The sequence below is a fragment of the Sinohyriopsis cumingii genome, chromosome 5, assembly GCF_028554795.1.
Source record: "Sinohyriopsis cumingii isolate HCF-2022 chromosome 5, ASM2855479v2, whole genome shotgun sequence".
Taxonomy (NCBI): domain Eukaryota; kingdom Metazoa; phylum Mollusca; class Bivalvia; order Unionida; family Unionidae; genus Sinohyriopsis; species Sinohyriopsis cumingii.
In genome coordinates this window covers 42,854,496-42,872,672 of record NC_142965.1, presented here as the reverse complement: position 1 = coordinate 42,872,672, position 18,177 = coordinate 42,854,496, and the positions used below count along the sequence as shown (strand labels likewise).

Genomic DNA, 18,177 nt, shown 5'->3' with positions numbered 1-18,177 from the left:
CATATAGCCCCGGGTGGCGCCGATTATAGAGCGGTTGCTGTCATTCTCAGCGATAAATCAATGCTGCTAGAAGGTGTTGGTGGACGAATGAGAATCGTTGATGCGCCAGTGGAAAACATGTAATTGAAAACACAAACGCGTTTACAATAAAATGTCGTATAGTGTTGTCAGTGTAGAGTTGACTGATGGTCAAGTCAAGAAATTACGATCAAAGTCGGCTAAACAATGCGGAACCACAATAACGCTGAAGCCGTCGCAGATGGCGGGTGGTAATCATAAGATATCGTTGACGGCGCGTCAAATAAAACATTTCAATAATGCGATGAAGAATAAAAAGGGTGTTCAAATAGATTTTTCGGCCGCAGCGATTAAAAACATGGAAAAGACCGGTGGGATATTTCCGCTGTTAGCTGCGATTCCAGCGTTGATTGCCGCGGCCGCACCAGCAGTGGCGAAGGCGGCTGCGTTGGGGGCCGTTGGTACCGCGGCGGGAATGGCATTGAAGAAGGCAACCGGGAAAGGCTACAAAAAAAAACGACCCGTGGCCGGAAAGGGTCTAAGACTACCGGGAACCCCGTATTCATGGTACTCGGGAAAGGGTCTAAGACTACCGGGAACCGTTTATTGACTCGGGAGTCTATGATTCCTGAGTCAATGACTCCAATGTCTAATTTTGATTTAATAGACGCCGCAAACACGCTAGCGATAAAAAACTTCAGAGGTGTTTTTATGAGGGATCAATTACCGGCGGCACCAAGAAATATTGAAACCGGCATAATTAACCTCGATGGGTCCTCCGGAGCGGGAACTCATTGGGTTGCATACGCGATTGATCCGCGTGCGATCGTCTATTTTGATTCATACGGGTTAGCTCCGCCGAAAGAGTTCATGCGGTATATCCGGGCGTGTTCAGCCCGGGCGTGTTCAGCCCGGGTTTTTTATTCCACGCTGCCAACACAGCGATTAAGTGACCCACCGATATGTGGCCGTGAGGTATTGAACGTACTTGCGGCGATTTCATCATCGCGAAAACCACCTCATGTGGTTGTAAACGAATACACTAGTGGGGTCGTAGAAGCTCAACGGATATTAGAGAATAACATTTACAATAATAATGATTGATATCTGGGGGCGACCGGTTTCGGCGCTGAAAGAATCCACGGAAACGGCCGCCACCGATGACATAAAAAAACTAATTGAGGATGAAATCGCTGATACGTTGAACTTAACCAGTGTTGACCCAGATGAAATAGTTGTATTTCAAGACCGCCAGGGTAAATTGAAATCCAGTAATGTGTCGCTGGATGACGTTTTAATACGACAGCGTGATACCGCCGAGGACACTATCGCGCTGTATACCAGCGACGGACGACTCAAACCGGGTGAATCCATCTTGACGATAAATGGAAAAATAAGTACACTTGGCGACAATTATATAACCATGTCAAATTCGTTAAAGGGTTTACGTAGTGAAATTAAATTATATGAAGAACGGATCGTGTTGACGCTAACGCATTTCGACGATGTGCAACACATTGTCGAAAGATTTTTTCGGGGATCCACGACGGCAGACGAACCAAATCTTGTAAAAATAAAAAATGCTATTTCGGATCTTATGGAGATGTCGGCCAATTTACCCCCGTTGCGAAAAAATGTTAACAGGATCGATGACAACTTTGATAAATTCTTTGGTAAAAAAAATACCAAGCCGGATGAGATTACAATAACTATAAATGATATCACTGCGTATGGACAGGAAATAAAAACAATCAAAACTGATGTTGCAACAAACAAAAGGAGTGTAGACGCGCATGAACGGGAAATAGAAATAATCGGCGCTAATGTTGCAACGATCATAAATAATGTAGACTCGCATGGACGGAAAATAGAAACAATCAAAACTGATGTTACAACGATCATAAATAATATGGACACGCATACACAGGAAATAGGAACAATCAAAACTGATATTGAAGCGAACAAAAAAAATATAGACGCGTATTGGCGGGGAATAGGATTAATCAAAACTGATGTTGCAGCGAACAAAAAGGGTATAGACGTGCATACATATGAAATAGGAACAATCAAACTTGATGTTGCAGCAAACAAAAAAAGTATGACCGAGAATACACGGGAAATAGAAACAATCAAAACTAATGTTGCGGCGAACAAGAATAATATAGACGCGCATTGGCAGGAAGTAGGAATAATCAGAACTGATGTTGAAGCGATTAAAGACGGGCTACCGAGAGTAGCAGAGCAATTCGAAAAAATAAAAACCCCTCATGAGAACATCATCAACACAGTATACACAATTCGGCATGGATCATTCGATTGGACTCCTACACAGAATACAGTAAATATTACCGCAACTATTAAGGGTATTTATCGATTGACACTGGTTTCAATGATGCAGTTTAATATATTATCGTCGAGTTCATCCGGGTTTAACAATACAATATCAACAATTATAGACAAGAACGCAACTGAACTGTTTACAATTTATGCCGTTGATAGAAATCTAGCCGGGGCAAATATCACATGGTATGTGGAATTTGTAGCGAATCTAAGTAATTAAAAACACTAGCTCTTTTAAAATAAAAATGACCACCAAGGAAATTGAATCAGAGGTATCACCGACGTCACATCAATATCGATTCGATACCGCAAAAGAATTTTCCGCGAACTTGAAAACGCTTTCCGAACAATACCGTGCAAAAATAAAAAAATACCGCAGAAAAATAACCGCCATCGACGCGGTCGTGTACTCGGTGTCGGGTATAGTGGCCGGTACCGGCGTCGTTTTATCCACGATGACCACGATAACCCCGATCGCTGTTCCAATCGCCGTCTCCGCGATGACAACAATTGCTGGAGTCGCCAACGCAATCACTAGGAAGATATCATCGTGTTTTCAGAAAAAACTCAACGAGTATACAGTAAAACATCAAATAGTATCCGACGCGTACTCGAAATTATCCGGGTTGATCTCGTTATCGATTGATAATTTGTTCGTATCCGATGTTGAATTCTCCACGATGGTCCAGTTGTATAGCTCCGCGATGTCAAAAATCGAGGATTTTCAACTGGAAGCCGGAACCACCTGGTTGTTGAAATTAGACACTAAAGACAACAAATAATAATAATGTCGCTGAACCCCGAAGGGTTTCAATTACTTCAGCGGATCGCGGAGAACACCACTCCGGTACAAACAAATATGATATCGATAACGTCAACGAAACCCGAATTCAGTGTGAACTTCCCGTCGCCGGTTCCAGTGAAGGAAATAGCGCTGGCAAAATTGCGAGTATATCACAGTTGGCCTAATATTCGAGCGGACACATTTAACGGACAACAACCTAATAACTCGCTGGTTTTTGCACGGACAAATAAACCCGATGGAACCCCAAACTGGGAGGAGGTTACAATACCAACTGGGTCATACCAAATAGAGCAAATCAATAAAGAATTTCAACGCAGGATAAAATCGATCACAGGAAAAGAGTCAAAAATCGCTATTACAGTTCATGAACCAACGTTATCGTCGACGATTGAAATAAGCACACCGGGGTATATGGTTGATATTTATAACAGTTCAATAAGAACCATACTAGGATGGCCTGAGAATCCACCCGCGGACACCCCCCCATCAACTATCCTCAGACACGATAACGGAGATGGTGGTAGGCATATTGCTCCATACAACGTAAATATCGCATCAGTGATAGCGATCAATCTAGTGTGTGATGTTATCGAAGGGAGTTATCAGGTGGATACCAAGCAATCAAATCAAGCTCAACAGGGGTATATCCTTTATTCGTTTTCACCAACAGCCCCTCCGGGATTTTTGATCATTGAGAATCCGATTAATCCGGTCTATATGCGATGCCATGATCGGTTTTTAACGAGAATTAATTTCAGACTTACCGATCAGTCAAATAACCTAATTGATCTGCAAGAGGAGGAGTTAGTGATCACTCTGTTTGTAAGATCATAGCAGCAGAGGGGGCGATGACATCGACGCGGTCGTCGATGTGTTTACCGGACGCTGACGACGCTGGGGATCGGCGCGCAGAAGGTGTTAATTAAACCAAATGACGATTGGACGATCCCCAACGACGTCGTCGTTTTTTTTTTTTACCAGGCGCTGACGACACTAGATCGTTGAGTGCAGAAAGTATTAATTAAGCCAAATGACGATTGGACAAAATGTCCGATTCGCCCCCCCTGCTGCTGCATCAATAGACCAATATAATTTACCTGATATAGACTTAATAACTTCATCATTAGCCAAACTTACTGAAAAATATAACTCTACTTGGGTAGTAGATTTTAAGTTTTTCATCTTTTTGTTTGTAATATTAGTTTTATTTATTCCATTATAAGGTATAGGATCATATCATAGCCTCAATGTGTTGGAGCTAATTACATTAATGATGCGGGGCCCCGAGTGGTCTAAAGCGCTCTCCCTTACGTTTCACTGCCATCTCACCTCTGTCTGCATGGGTTCGAGTCTAGGATTCGGCTAACATGGGTATGTGAGAAAGCTTGCCAGTAGCTTCTCATGGGTCGGTGGTTCTTTCCTGGGTTTTCCTGGGTTCTTCCTCCACCAATAATACTGGCCGCCATGTATAGCCTATCTTGTGCTGAAAAATTGCGTTAAACCCTACAACAACAACATTAATGATGCAATGTTTCACTGACCCTTGTCATACACGTTTATTCATGTCATAGTTTTTTAAATGTATCATATTACATTATTGATTCATTGCTTCATAGACCTTTATAATACACTTTTATTCATGTCATGATGCTTCATGGTTAAGTCATTGAACTGATTACTAGAAGGGTGTGGGTTCAATTCCCCATTTGATTCATTGGGCAATTACTTTACTACTCGCCTCAGCATTATGTTATTTTGAAGTGTTGTTGTAGTACCAAAAATCAAACTAATCATGATGTCATGTTAATACTTTGCACCCAAAATAGAACCACCTACAGTTTTATGCAGTCTGTCTCTTAGCAGTCATGGTGAACAATTCACCCCTGCTTTTTGAAAAAATAGTGCTTCCTAAACACTCAGGTACATTGAGCACTTAGAATTCTTTCATGATGACATTGTTTTCTGTTTGCATCATTGGAGTCGCAGCAGCATTGGCAACTCAGTTATCATGTAATTTTCAACATTATTATTAAATGATAATAAATTCAACAAATTCTTCATAGTCATGACTGACAGATTTCATTATTTGCTTATTTGCAACAAACGTATCAATTTAGGGAGATTTCATTTTCATGCTTAATGTCTGAGAATGTTATGCTAAAAAAAAGTTTGTGTTCCAAGTGAGGGACAGGCTAAGAGATGTGAATCAAGCCATAAGAGTAATAGTCTATCAGCCTTTTAGTGCTTTAATTCTTTCAATACTCAAAGTACTTTGATGTATGCTCTCACTGATTTCTCCTGGCAGATCTGCTCTTAAAGTCCTAAAATAAAGAATATGTAGCTTTTTCTTAAAGGAAAGAAACAGATATCATCCATTGCTTTGTGTTAAGCGGATGCAATGGCTTTTTAACTATTTGGAAGAATCATAACCTGGAAAATGTTGTGGTTGTGAGGGATTCCATAGTATTTTGGATATATATGTGTATCTCAGCATCCCCACAATGTGCCCATTCATGTATCATAGTAGAATGGATAAAGATTTTGCTCTTATTTCAGGTATGAACAAGGTCTACGAGCCAATCTGGGCAAAGATCTAACAGACCTTCGAGAACAGCAGAACCATATTAATCATAGCTTGGGAGAAGTAATGGATACACTAGATAATCAACTGACAGGAGATCAAAAGTATGTCCTGTCTCTCTACCTCTTTAAATTACCTACCCACTCTTCTCCTTTCCATTCCCCCATTCCTCAGCCTGCAGCATGATACCCTAATGCAAGACGTTACTATAAACTACCACACTGTGAACATCATAACAATATGACTCAGATTATTAAAGCTATGTTACAAATCCAAATCACACACACACAACTGATAAAACAGCAAAGCTAACACATCTTCAGAAAAGAGCGTTTGGGCTAATATCAATCCAAACAGAAAGCAGGGAATATTTAGCTGGCAGGTTAAAAATATTATCTTTTAAAGACTGAATTCAGTTGAGGAAAGCTGAGTTAATGTACGAGATATCCAGTAACAGAGCTCTGGTATATTTACAGTCACTATTCCATCATAGGCTGTCTGGTAATACTCCCTAATAGTAATCAGTGTCTGCCAAACAGTATAGAATTCCCAAACCAAATAAGGAATTATTCGAAATAGTTTCCAGTACCTCAAAACTTTGCTCTGAAATAGTATTCCAGTTGAGATTGGTAATGCCCACTCTATTTCCTTCTTCCAATCCCAATATATCCAGTGACTTCAGAGACCTAGTTAAAAGAAGAATGAACATAAATGTATCTGGGCATCACTGAATATACTTCCCATCTGTTTGTCACTAATGGCATATTGCATGCATATTGACTATGTAAGTTTAATATGTTGAGAGATAGGAAAGAAAGTACAGATTGTATATTGTTGTCTGTACATGCTACCGTTTATATGTATTCATGTGTCTGTATATGAATGCAAGTGTATGTATATGTATTTGTATAGAAGTTCCTTTATATGAAAGGCTTAGTTAGATTAGTTCTTCAGCTAACTGTGTTATCATTAATTAAAGTCATTATTATTATTATTATTATTATTATTATTATACACTAAACAGATTTACATTGTACCATCTTGCTTGACCATAGACTCATCTGCATTATGGGAGTAAGGGTTAGCAGTGTAAAAGGGTTAATTTAACAAAGTGCTCATCACCCCTCGAGTTCCCTTAACACATTAACCCCTGGCGATGAGTTTACGTGGCAGGAGGTAGTAGCCTACTGCTAAGCTCTGTAGGGTCATGGTCATGTATGATACACTAAAGTGGGTGGTATTATAGAAAGGTGGACAGATGTAGCTCTAAAATGATACCAAATAATCTGGGAGTTCTAGTTGCACTATAAAATACAGAGGGAAAAACCTCATTTTTTGGACCTGATTTTTTCCACCCAAAATTTGCCTGTGGGCGGAATCCAATTTTGTGTCTGGATTTTAGACATTTTGGTCTCAGATCTAAGGCAGACCGGTATGAACTGCAAACAGACAGATGAACCTTTGCAAAAAGTAGGATAAGATAGGCATTTGGAATAAAGAGTGGTCTCGAAATGAAAATAAAAAGCAAAAAAACCCAACAAAAAATCTAACTTTTACCCTTCTGCTCATGCTTGAGCCAAACAGTCAATGAAAAACGACGTTTCTAACACAAGTAGGCATTAGGTTATTGGAAAATAACCTGGAAGTTGATGTATTAGGATGTATTCAGAAATAGCTTTCAAAATGTGTTTCCTACTCGAATTTCAGGTGAAAACGACAGAAACCTCCAGAGGTTAATGTGTTAAAGTTATTCAATACAGATTTTGTAATTGTTAATGGCAATAAATTTAGTTCCTTAGCAAGACTTATGTCCAAGTCGTCAGTGTGATATTTCTGGGGCTACTACTTAGAGGCATCCTTAATGATTTTTAAATGCAGAAATAGGTACATGTACCTAAGATGCCCACTAAATTGAATTTCACTGAAATAACTTGTAAACTGAACTTATAATGAACTTCTTTCAGCACAGGTCATAATTTAAGTCCTAAGTAAATGTGTATACGGGAGAAAGTTTAATTATTTTTCTGTCGTTTGTTTTGCAGGACTCTTAAGGAGCTTCTAATTGAGAGAGTGAAGTCCAAAATACCCAAGGTTGATCTGTCATGGAAGAAGGTTCGGCTTACATTAGCAGGTTTTCTTTTTGTGATGGCCATTATTGTTGTCTTAATTTCATTGCTTCCAATCAGCTCAGCATCTATGCAGTACAGACACATGGATGAACCCCCACACTAACAATCTGTAGAATGAATTTTCCGAGAAATACCTCAACTACAATGGTTAATCCACCTAAAATATTCATCAGAAGAAGGAAGAAAGATATTGGGAAATACATGTACCTTAATTTATTTTCACCTTAGACTCATCACATGCAGTCAAACATTTGCATGGAACAATTTATCTCTCTAAAACCTATGGCATGCTGCCTGCTCTCAGTTTAGAATAGCTTTATTTCTAATAATAAGCACTGTTCTATATTTAGCTTTGTGTTTCTATTTTGTTGAAAATTTAGTCTAGCCATGTAAAAGGATATAGCTTTTAAAGTTAAATCTTTAGATAGAATAATCATAGAATGGTTAACTCCCTCTGTATTGTTGGACAGCTTCATGTAGAATCATTTCAATACATAATGGTAATAAAAGGTTATATTTAAATATTTTCTACCAGGTTTTTTTAATGAACTTTTTTATAATTTTCTTATTATGAAAATAAAAGAAGAAAAAAACATTTAAAATTCAAATTACTTGTTTTAACTGAATATTTGTATCTTTTATGATCATATAAAGGAAAATTATTCAAAATTTTATAATTTATTAGCATTCATATGATCCTATTTAATGTACTGTATTTTTCCTAAGCATCCAAACCATCACTGTTATCGGAAAATGTTATCAATACTTTCATCTTCACAGTTTATTTAAGCAGGCTAGTAATAAGCTTAGTAACAACAGAGTTGTCACTCTACAGAAAAGCCTGTTTATTTCTGTTACCGTATATGCTCACTTGGGTCCAGCTGTAACAACATAGACCCTGATATGCCATCATATGATGCACTGACAGATTAAGGTCAGTTTGTTCTACTGACTACTACTGACAAACTGCAGAAACCCAGATCAACTGGTGCATGTTGTTTATTCAACTGTTTACTTCTAACATACTGCATTGACTCTCATCTGCCAGTACATTATAAATTGGCAGGTGTGGGTCTATGCAGTTGGCAGTTTTCTTGACTTGTGAGTATATATAGCAGTTTCAATTGTAAAATACATGTATTACTTTTTAGTCACTTGTCTGCAAAAGAGTCCCTTTAACAAGAAATATTCTATATGAAACCAGTAAGCTTAGTACAGTACAGGACAGTCATATAAACAAAACTTATTTTTTGTCTCCTATATAGTCGCATTGCCTTGAAATGTAACATGTAAACCATGGCATCCATGGAGCAAATTCCTGAGCATACCATCTAGCTCATATATCCACTCAAAATATTTCAGCTTTTCTTGACCAATGAGGAATTTCAGTTTCTCCACTGCCATGATATAGGATTCATTCTCCTTCACCTAATATAGTTTTATTAGGTGTGGCTAAAAATGGGAACATGAAATGGCCTATCAGAACAATTTTTGTTGAAAGGTAGGCAACTCAAGTTCAGTAAATTGTTCTACTTGATAGCAGTTATTTCCCTTTTTATTCCCCTGCTTTTGAAAATTTAACTCGTTCAGCCTCACACATTTTTTGTCATTTTCACCTGAAATGGGGGTAAGAGACACATTTTGGAGGTTAATTCTAATATATCCAAAATACATCAGCTTCCAAGAGATTTTCGTTTAACTGGATGCCATGTTGTGTCTTTTTCTTTTATTGGCTATTACTCTTAACGCATGTGCAGAAAGGTTAAAGTTGATGTTCTTTTTATTGCTTACTAGAGCCATCATTTTTGTATCCTGGCCACTTTTTATCCCAGATCTCAAAGTTATGCTATCTCAGGCCAAGAAGTCTTAAATCTGAGCACAAAATATAGTTCCAACAACCAGTGAATTTTTAATGTACAAATACAAGTCTCACAAACTATGTTTTTCCTTCTATTTTTTGTAATGTGAGTAGAAAGTTTAAATTAGTTTGCATCATTGTAGAACAACATCTGTCTACTTGTCCATAATACCACACACTTTGGTATATCTGAAATGATCATGTCACTACAGAACTCAGAAGCAGGATACAACCTGATAACATCCAAAGTCAGCACTGGGGCTTAATGAGGTAATTGTAGAAAATCCTTTTAAAGGAAATCAAAATAAATTAATAATTCTTCAAGTAAAGTTTCCAATTTTAATATAAATTCTCTATAACATAAAGGAAAGAAAATTTTGATAATGTTTGAAGTGTATATAGAGAGTTGCATGGTAAGATGGTCCATGAGTAGTAACATCTAGGGAGTTGCATGGTAAGATGGTCCACGAGTAGTAACATCTAGGGAGTTGCATGGTAAGATGGTCCATGAGTAGTAATATCTAGGGAGTTGCATGGTAAGATGGTCCACGAGTAGTAACATCTAGGGAGTTGCACGGTAAGATGGTCCATGAGTAGTAATATCTAGGGAGTTGCATGGTAAGATGGTCCATGAGCAGTAATATCTAGGGAGTTGCATGGAAAGGTGGGCAGTGAGTAGTAACATCTAGGGAGTTGCATGGTAAGATGGTCCATGAGTAGTAACATCTAGGAAGTTGCATGGGAAGATGGTCCACGAGTAGTAACATTTAAGGAGTTGCATGGTAAGATGGTCCATGAGTAGTAATATCTAGGAAGTTGCATGGTAAGATGGTCCATGAGTAGTAACATCTAGGGAGTTGCATGGTAAGATGGTCCACGAGTAGTAATATCTAGGAAGTTGCATGGTAAGATGGTCCATGAGTAGTAACATCTAGGGAGTTGCATGGTAAGGTGGGAAGTGAGTAGTAACATCTAGGGAGTTGCATGGTAAGATGGTCCATGAGTAGTAACATCTAGGAAGTTGCATGGTAAGATGGTCCACGAGTAATAACATTTAGGGAGTTGCATGGTAAGATGGTCCATGAGTAGTAATATCTAGGAAGTTGCATGGTAAGATGGTCCATGAGTAGTAACATCTAGGGAGTTGCATGGTAAGGTGGGCAGTGAGTAGTAACATCTAGGGAGTTGCATGGTAAGATGGTCCATGAGTAGTAACATCTAGGAAGTTGCATGGGAAGATGGTCCACGAGTAGTAACATTTAGGGAGTTGCATGGTAAGATGGTCCATGAGTAGTAATATCTAGGAAGTTGCATGGTAAGATGGTCCATGAGTAGTAATATCTAGGGATTTGCATGGTAAGATGGTCCATGAGTAGTAATATCTAGGGAGTTGCATGGGAAGATGGTCCATGAGTAGTAATATCTAGGGAGTTGCATGGGAAGATGGTCCATGAGTAGTAACATCTAGGAAGTTGCATGGTAAGGTGGGCAGTGAGCAGCAACATCTAGGAAGTTGCATGGTAAGATGGTCCATGAGTAGTAATATCTAGGGAGTTGCATGGTAAGATGGTCCATGAGTAGTAACATCTAGTAACATCTAGGGAGTTACATGGTAAGATGGTCCATGAGTAGTAATATCTAGGGAGTTGCATGGTAAGATGGTCCATTAGTAGTAATATCTAGGGAGTTGCATGGTAAGATGGTTCATGAGTAGTAACATCTAGGGAGTTGCATGGTAAGATGGTCCATGAGTAGTAACATCTAGGGAGTTACATTCTCTTCTATCTTAAGTAAATGTGTGTCACTACAATCATCCATGTTAATTATATAAGTACTACTTTGATTTTTTATTTTTCTCGGAAGCGGGAGGTTGTGGGTTCGTTCCCCAGCCAAGTCATACCAAAGACTTACAAAAATGGTACTAACAGCTGCCTCGCTTGGTGCTCAGCATTAAGAGGTTAGTGTTAGGACTGATCAGCCTGATGTCAGGATAATGTGACTGGGTGGGACATATGCTACATGTCTGCAGCATGATGCCCCAGTGCTGGACATCACTATAAACTGCCACACTGCAGACATTGTAGCAGTATGACTGAAAAATTGTTAAAGCTACATTAAAAATCCTAATCACACACACACTACTTTGATTTTCACCTTTTGTATTCAAAATAGCACAACATGGCTGTCAGCTGAAGGACTTCCCAAGGTATACCAAACATGTATTTATAAAGTAATTACATTTGTTAATGTGATTAGTACAGTTCCCTGATACATGTAGCTAATGTAGCTTCAGAACCACATGTCAATGCTTCAACACAGGAATTTGCTTTGTGTATGTCACAGGTTCATTTGAAGATGCTAAACTCCATAAAGCCTTGGTTAGCAGTGTGAGCCAGCTAAAGGACTTTTGTTCACTGCATCATCCTCTCAGCTTCAGTCATTTCAATAAATTGGTACCATATACAAATTTCATATAAACATTTTCAGTGCTATATTCTATGCAGTTATGGGCTCATTGTAGAACAGTACCACTGCACAAATAGACTTCAATTTTTTAAAATATGCTTTTTCTTTTTTGTATATTCATACAGTTCAGATCAAAGCAAAACAATCCAAATACATCTTGCTATTTAAAAAAAGCCTTAATTCTCAACTATGAATGTACAACAGCTAAATTGAGGCAATACACAGTGCCATCAGGGCTTCCACTTTGATACATCAAATGATGTATCTCTTTGTATATTATGCCATGAAAGAAATATTTATTACGATAGATACATGCTTACAAGTCAAGTTGAAATGCAAAACTGCACAGACCTAGATCTTCCATCGCATTAAAGTGCCATCAGATCTGGGTCTATATAATTTTCTATGATTAATCAGTAGAACAAACAACTTAGACCCTGATCTGCCTACATATTATATGCAAACAGATTATAAAGTTTATGCAGTTTGCAGTTGGACTCAATTTAAAATTGAACATATATGGTACTTATCATTGTTACAGGCCTTGGGTACAAGCTTTAGTAATCATTGAACAAGCTTTCCATTATGTATACCATTTGTACAGTTATATGGAAACCCAGGATTCTCTACCTGATTTGTGTTGTGTGACATACTAAATAGATCTTTGGGAAGTGCAGATAACAACATGGGGGTAAATTTCTGCAAGTATTGTTTTAAATAATGCTCATCTCAGCTTGAGGTTTAATATAGATTCATCTGGCAAATTGCTTATCTCTGTTATAAGTTTAATTTTGTATAATCTTTGTCTCATTTAAGGGTTTGATTTAGAATGATTTTGCATAATCCGTGTCTGTGTTAGAAGTTTAGATTTATCTTTCATATGTTATTATAGCACCATTTAAGAACATCTGTGATTAATAGTTTTTTTTTTAGTCTACTAAAATGTTTCCTTGTGCACAGTCTGCCTTTTTAATATAACTTCATTTATTAGACTGTTCTTTTAAAGAGGGCCTGAAGTAAAACATGGAGTCCTGTAGTAATCACTTTTTCAATTCATCTGTCCATCTGTTAACATGACTTGTAACCAGCATAACTCTGCAATCCTTACACATACTTGGATGTCATTTGGTAAATGAATTTTGCCTATTTCACATAGATGTACCTTTTAAATATTTCAGCCTTTCTGGTCCAGTTTTGATAGAGTTATTAGAGCAGATTCTTACAACCAGCTAGCTCAGGAACCAAGGAACATATTCTGTTGCAATCTGGTGTGTACTTTGTCTCATTGATCTGGGTGTGTGCCATTTATGGGTTTTGTCTCATCAACTTCACTTTGAATAGAGTTATGACCTTTGACAGTTAACTTCATATCTTCACATGGGATGTTGCTTATAATCTGCATAGCTCACAAATTATTCAACATATTATGTTCCAGTCTGGTGTGTACTTTGTCTCATTGATTTTGGTGTGTGCCATTTATGGGTTTTGTCTCATCAACTTCACTTTGAATAGAGTTATGACCTTTGACAGTTAACTTCATATCTTCACATGGGATGTTGCTTATAATCTGCATAGCTCGCAAATTATTCAACATATTATGTTGCAGTCTGGTGTGTACTTTGTCTCACTGATCTGGGTGTGTGCCATTTATGGGTTTTGTCTCATCAACTTCACTTTGAATAGAGTTATGACCTTTGACATTTAACTTCATATCTTCACATGGGATGTTGCTTATAATCTGCATAGCTCACAAATTATTCAACATATTATGTTGCAGTCTGGTGTGTACTTTGTCTCATTGATCTGGGTGTGTGCCATTTATGGGTTTTGTCTCATCAACTTCACTTTGAATAGAGTTATGACCTTTGACATTTAACTTCATATCTTCACATGGGATGTTGCTTATAATCTGCATAGCTCGCAAATTATTCAACATATTATGTTGCAGTCTGGTGTGTACTTTGTCTCATTGATATGGGTGTGTGCCATTTATGGGTTTTGTCTCATCAACTTCACTTTGAATAGAGTTATGACCTTTGACAGTTCATATCTTCACACGGGATGTTGCTTATAATCGGCATAGCTCACAAAGTATTCAACGTATTCTGATGCAGTTTGGTATGAACATTATCTCACATACCTAACTGTGCCTTTCATGAGTTGTGTCTTGTCAGGACCATTTTGATAGAGTTATGATCTTGACAAGAAACTTAATCTTTGATGGGATGTTGCTTGTAACCTGCATAGCATAACAGTTCAATATATTCTGAAATGATCTGATAAAGAAAACGTTGTCTCATAGACTTAAATTGGCCTGTTATGGAATTTGTTCCATTTTAAACATAGTTATGACCCATGACAATTAACTTAATGTTTTCACATTCATGTTTCTAACCAGTATAACATGAATCTTGGTTGTAGAACCATGCAACATACATGTATTCCATTTGGTATATTGTTTTAAAGGCTTGAATGTGCCATTTTAGGGTTTAGTCTAATCTGTTTCATTGTGGACTGAGTTATGCACCTTGTCAAGTATATTCATGTCTTTCCATGGAAACTTGAAATGTTGTTTACTATCAACATCATCTGCACCATTTTTGACAGTTGTTACCATTCTTCTCAATCAACTTCATATTTGTTAATGAGATGTTGCTTGTAACCAGCATAGTTTAAGAACAATTTGATATGAACTTTATTTATTTGATGATGATAGCACATGGAGTTTTAAAGTTATACTGTAACTTTTATTAAAGACACTGCCATATAAAGGACACTTAATAAAGGAAAACAATTTTGAACCACTTTGAGCTGTTTTACTTGCATTTGCATCTTTGGTACACCAACGACATATTTATGGTTCTCTGAAAGTCATTGAGTATCCTTGTGCATGCTGTTAAGAATATCTAGAAAAGTCTGCAGTTCAGGTTTTATTATAATAAAGTTGCAGATTGCAGAGATTAACCTCAAGATGGAGAATGCTTAAAATGTTTCAAAAAGATGAGGAATAAAAGTTGATCTAATCATGAGCTTCATTGCTCAAGTTACAATAAGCAAACTTGAAACTCATTTCAACTTTATAACTTAAGACATTTGTATAGCCCTGCCAGGTTTATCGAAAGGAGCATGGTGTTATCCTTTTACATCCATATCACCTTACAGTCATCACATCTCGATTAAGTTTTCCATTTAAGTCAGTTTCTCTTACACATTGAGTTCTTAAGAGTCATGCAACCATACAATTAAAATAGGTTACTGTAATCTCAATATGCTTCAGTGACTTTAGTCTTTCATTTAAATTAGTCTTTTATTATTGACCACATGCTTGAAGCCTAAGTTAGCATAATGCCACCATACCAAAATAGGTCACTGGACCTAAATTTGGTTAAGCTTTTCATTTAGATCAGTTTCTGAGGCATTTTTAGCTTCAGTCATCTTTATATTTGAATGCATCTTGGTAAAAACAACCTTATTCTTCCAAAGTGGGTCTTTTTGACTTGTATTTCACATGGTTAGGTTTCTATTGAAGTTTCATGTACACATATGAATTTAGGGTCATACACAAAGACGATGGCAATGCATTTGTTTTCTGTGAACATATGGGAAGGGTAGGGTGTTGCGTACTCAGCTAATAGTAAGACAAATACAACCTTCTGGATATCAGCTTCATTCTTAACCGTTTTTACACATCATGACACAGTGTACATGCAGACAAGATGTAGAGTTCCTGTTCAGCCCACGTTTTGTCTTTCATTTCAGCACATAGAAAACTGAGAATTGAATTCTATATATATCTTTATTACTTGCATCATTTTTTTATTTGTACTGAAATTTTTAAAAATAATATCATCAGCAGTATCTGTGAGAAATATTTGCTTTACTGGTTTTAGGTTTCCTGAAAACTAATGCAGTTTTGTTTCATGTTTACTTGCTGATGTCTATAAACATGTTTTCCTATTTATTTTGTGTCATTTTGCACACTGTAATTATACATAACTCCTTGTAAGACCTTTTGACAGACAGTTTGGTCCTAGATTTTTTGAAATGCACATAGCTGTGTGTGTGTAAACTAGCATTCAGATTGTACAGAAAAAAAGCTTTGAATCATATACAGGTGTTTCTTGTACCACAACAGTGATGACCAAATAGAATTCTATATGGAAAGATCATTTGTTTGTTGGTGCCTACCGGAACAGCAGCAAATCTATGGCTGATGAAGCAATAGAAGTAGTGCCTAGCCCATGAAAACACCATAACAGTTACAGCTGGTCCATGCTGGATTCAAGTCTGGCACTCAACCATTGAAACACTACCATTTTCTGCCACCTTCCCTACCCACCCACCCACCCAGAAACTAGCGAAGATTTTGAGGCAAGCATTTTGAGTTGCTTAAAGGTCAGATTTGGAGATAATCTTAAGCAAGTTAATGTTCTGCATATATGATTTCATGAAATGACTATTAAAATGTTTCTTATGTACAATTTATTATTTCCCCATTTCCCAAAATCCGACAAAAAAGTACACTGGCACTGCCTTTACCCAGAAACCTTTATTACCTCCCTTAGACACCTCTGTCTGCAGTGGTTCGAGTCTCGGATTCAGCCAATGTGGGTATATGAGAAAGCTTGCTAGTAGCTTCTCGTGGGTCAGTGGTTCTTCCTCCACCATTAATACTGGCCACCAAATATAGCCTATCGTATGCTGCAAAATGGCATTAAACCCCACAAAAACAACCTCCCTTAGATGTGATATCTTAGTTGAATACTGTTGAATGCAGTTACAAGGTACATGCTGCATAGGAGTGCCTCTACAACCTTTTTGCCTTGACTGTTGCTGTAGGTAATTACCTTTTTTATTACTGATGATGTCACCATAACTTAGTTATCCATAATACCAGTCATCGAGAAACATTATACTCAGTTGTGTTTCTCTGATTTCTGATACTCTTATACATGTAGTCAGCAAATTAATTTCATTCAAAAATACTTGCAAGTTGTTGTAAGTAGAAGCTGAGGGTCTCTTCACAGGACTTATCTGCAGTATTTTGCCTCATAAGTGCAAAACAGTATGGCATTATGGTCAATTACAGCACCTCAATATTAAAAACAACTTTCATCAGATATCTCCATAACTGACCATTAAAAGGAACATTCGGATCCAAGCACATTTATGATTTTGGGCATGAAATTTGAACTACTGTAACAGGTACCAAATTTCCAAATTCTACAACTCAACTTAAACTCAAAGATAGAATTTTATAGATTTGATTTAATTTCAAGATGACAACTTATCAGGTGGATAAAATCAGATTGGGAAATACACAGCTTTCCAGTGTTCAGAGATTACAGGAATTTGCAGTTTAAGAATATTTGACATTTGTAGCTCCAGATGAGGATCAACATTTCTCAACCCAGTTTCATTTTCTGCCAGAACAAATTTCCCTTCTACCTTCATTGTTTATGTCCAACATGCATGACCCAGAGCTGTTGTGGCATAATACACCAACATAGAGTCAAAACTGTTCTACTTGTGAATTAATGTACAGCAGCATAGACCACGAGCTCCTTCAAATTGAATTCAATTTTACACATCACAGTAATGGTTGTATGTTTTTCATATGGACCAATTTCTTTGAATATTATTATCCCTATGTTCTTGCATAGTATGCCAATTTCAAAGTTGCAGAAAATGACTCTTGTCTTTTATGTAACATTTTATATAATACAGATAATAGTTGATGGCAAAATACAGGAGAAATCCATTGGCAAACGAATTTGTGTATTAATAATTATTTAACTTTGCAATTGTATATATTGTTGAATTTAAATGTATGTTGATTAAAAACTTGAATTTACTAAGGATTTTCTTCTTTATTTTCTTCAACACTTTACCCTATCCAATGATGCTGCATTTGGGAGCAAAATATTGCACACAGTAAAGTTTCTCTGTGAAAAAGAAACACATTATATACAGCATTTAG

The 18,177-nt window shown here is 37.2% G+C and overlaps 1 protein-coding gene across 4 annotated transcripts in view; it reads left to right on the top strand.

Moving 5' to 3' along the window:
• Positions 1-18,051, top strand: part of LOC149799036 (inositol 1,4,5-triphosphate receptor associated 1-like) — a 257,140-nt gene extending 239,089 nt beyond the window's left edge. For all 4 annotated transcript variants that reach the window (XM_089957997.1, XM_089957996.1, XM_089957994.1 and 1 more), the window contains 2 exons: positions 5,720-5,848; positions 7,787-18,051. In XM_089957997.1, coding sequence (XP_089814123.1) covers positions 5,720-5,848; positions 7,787-7,976 — 319 coding nt within the window. In that variant the 3' untranslated portion in view covers positions 7,977-18,051. The remainder of the gene's footprint in view (positions 1-5,719; positions 5,849-7,786) is intronic.
• Positions 18,052-18,177: the final 126 nt, after the last annotated feature.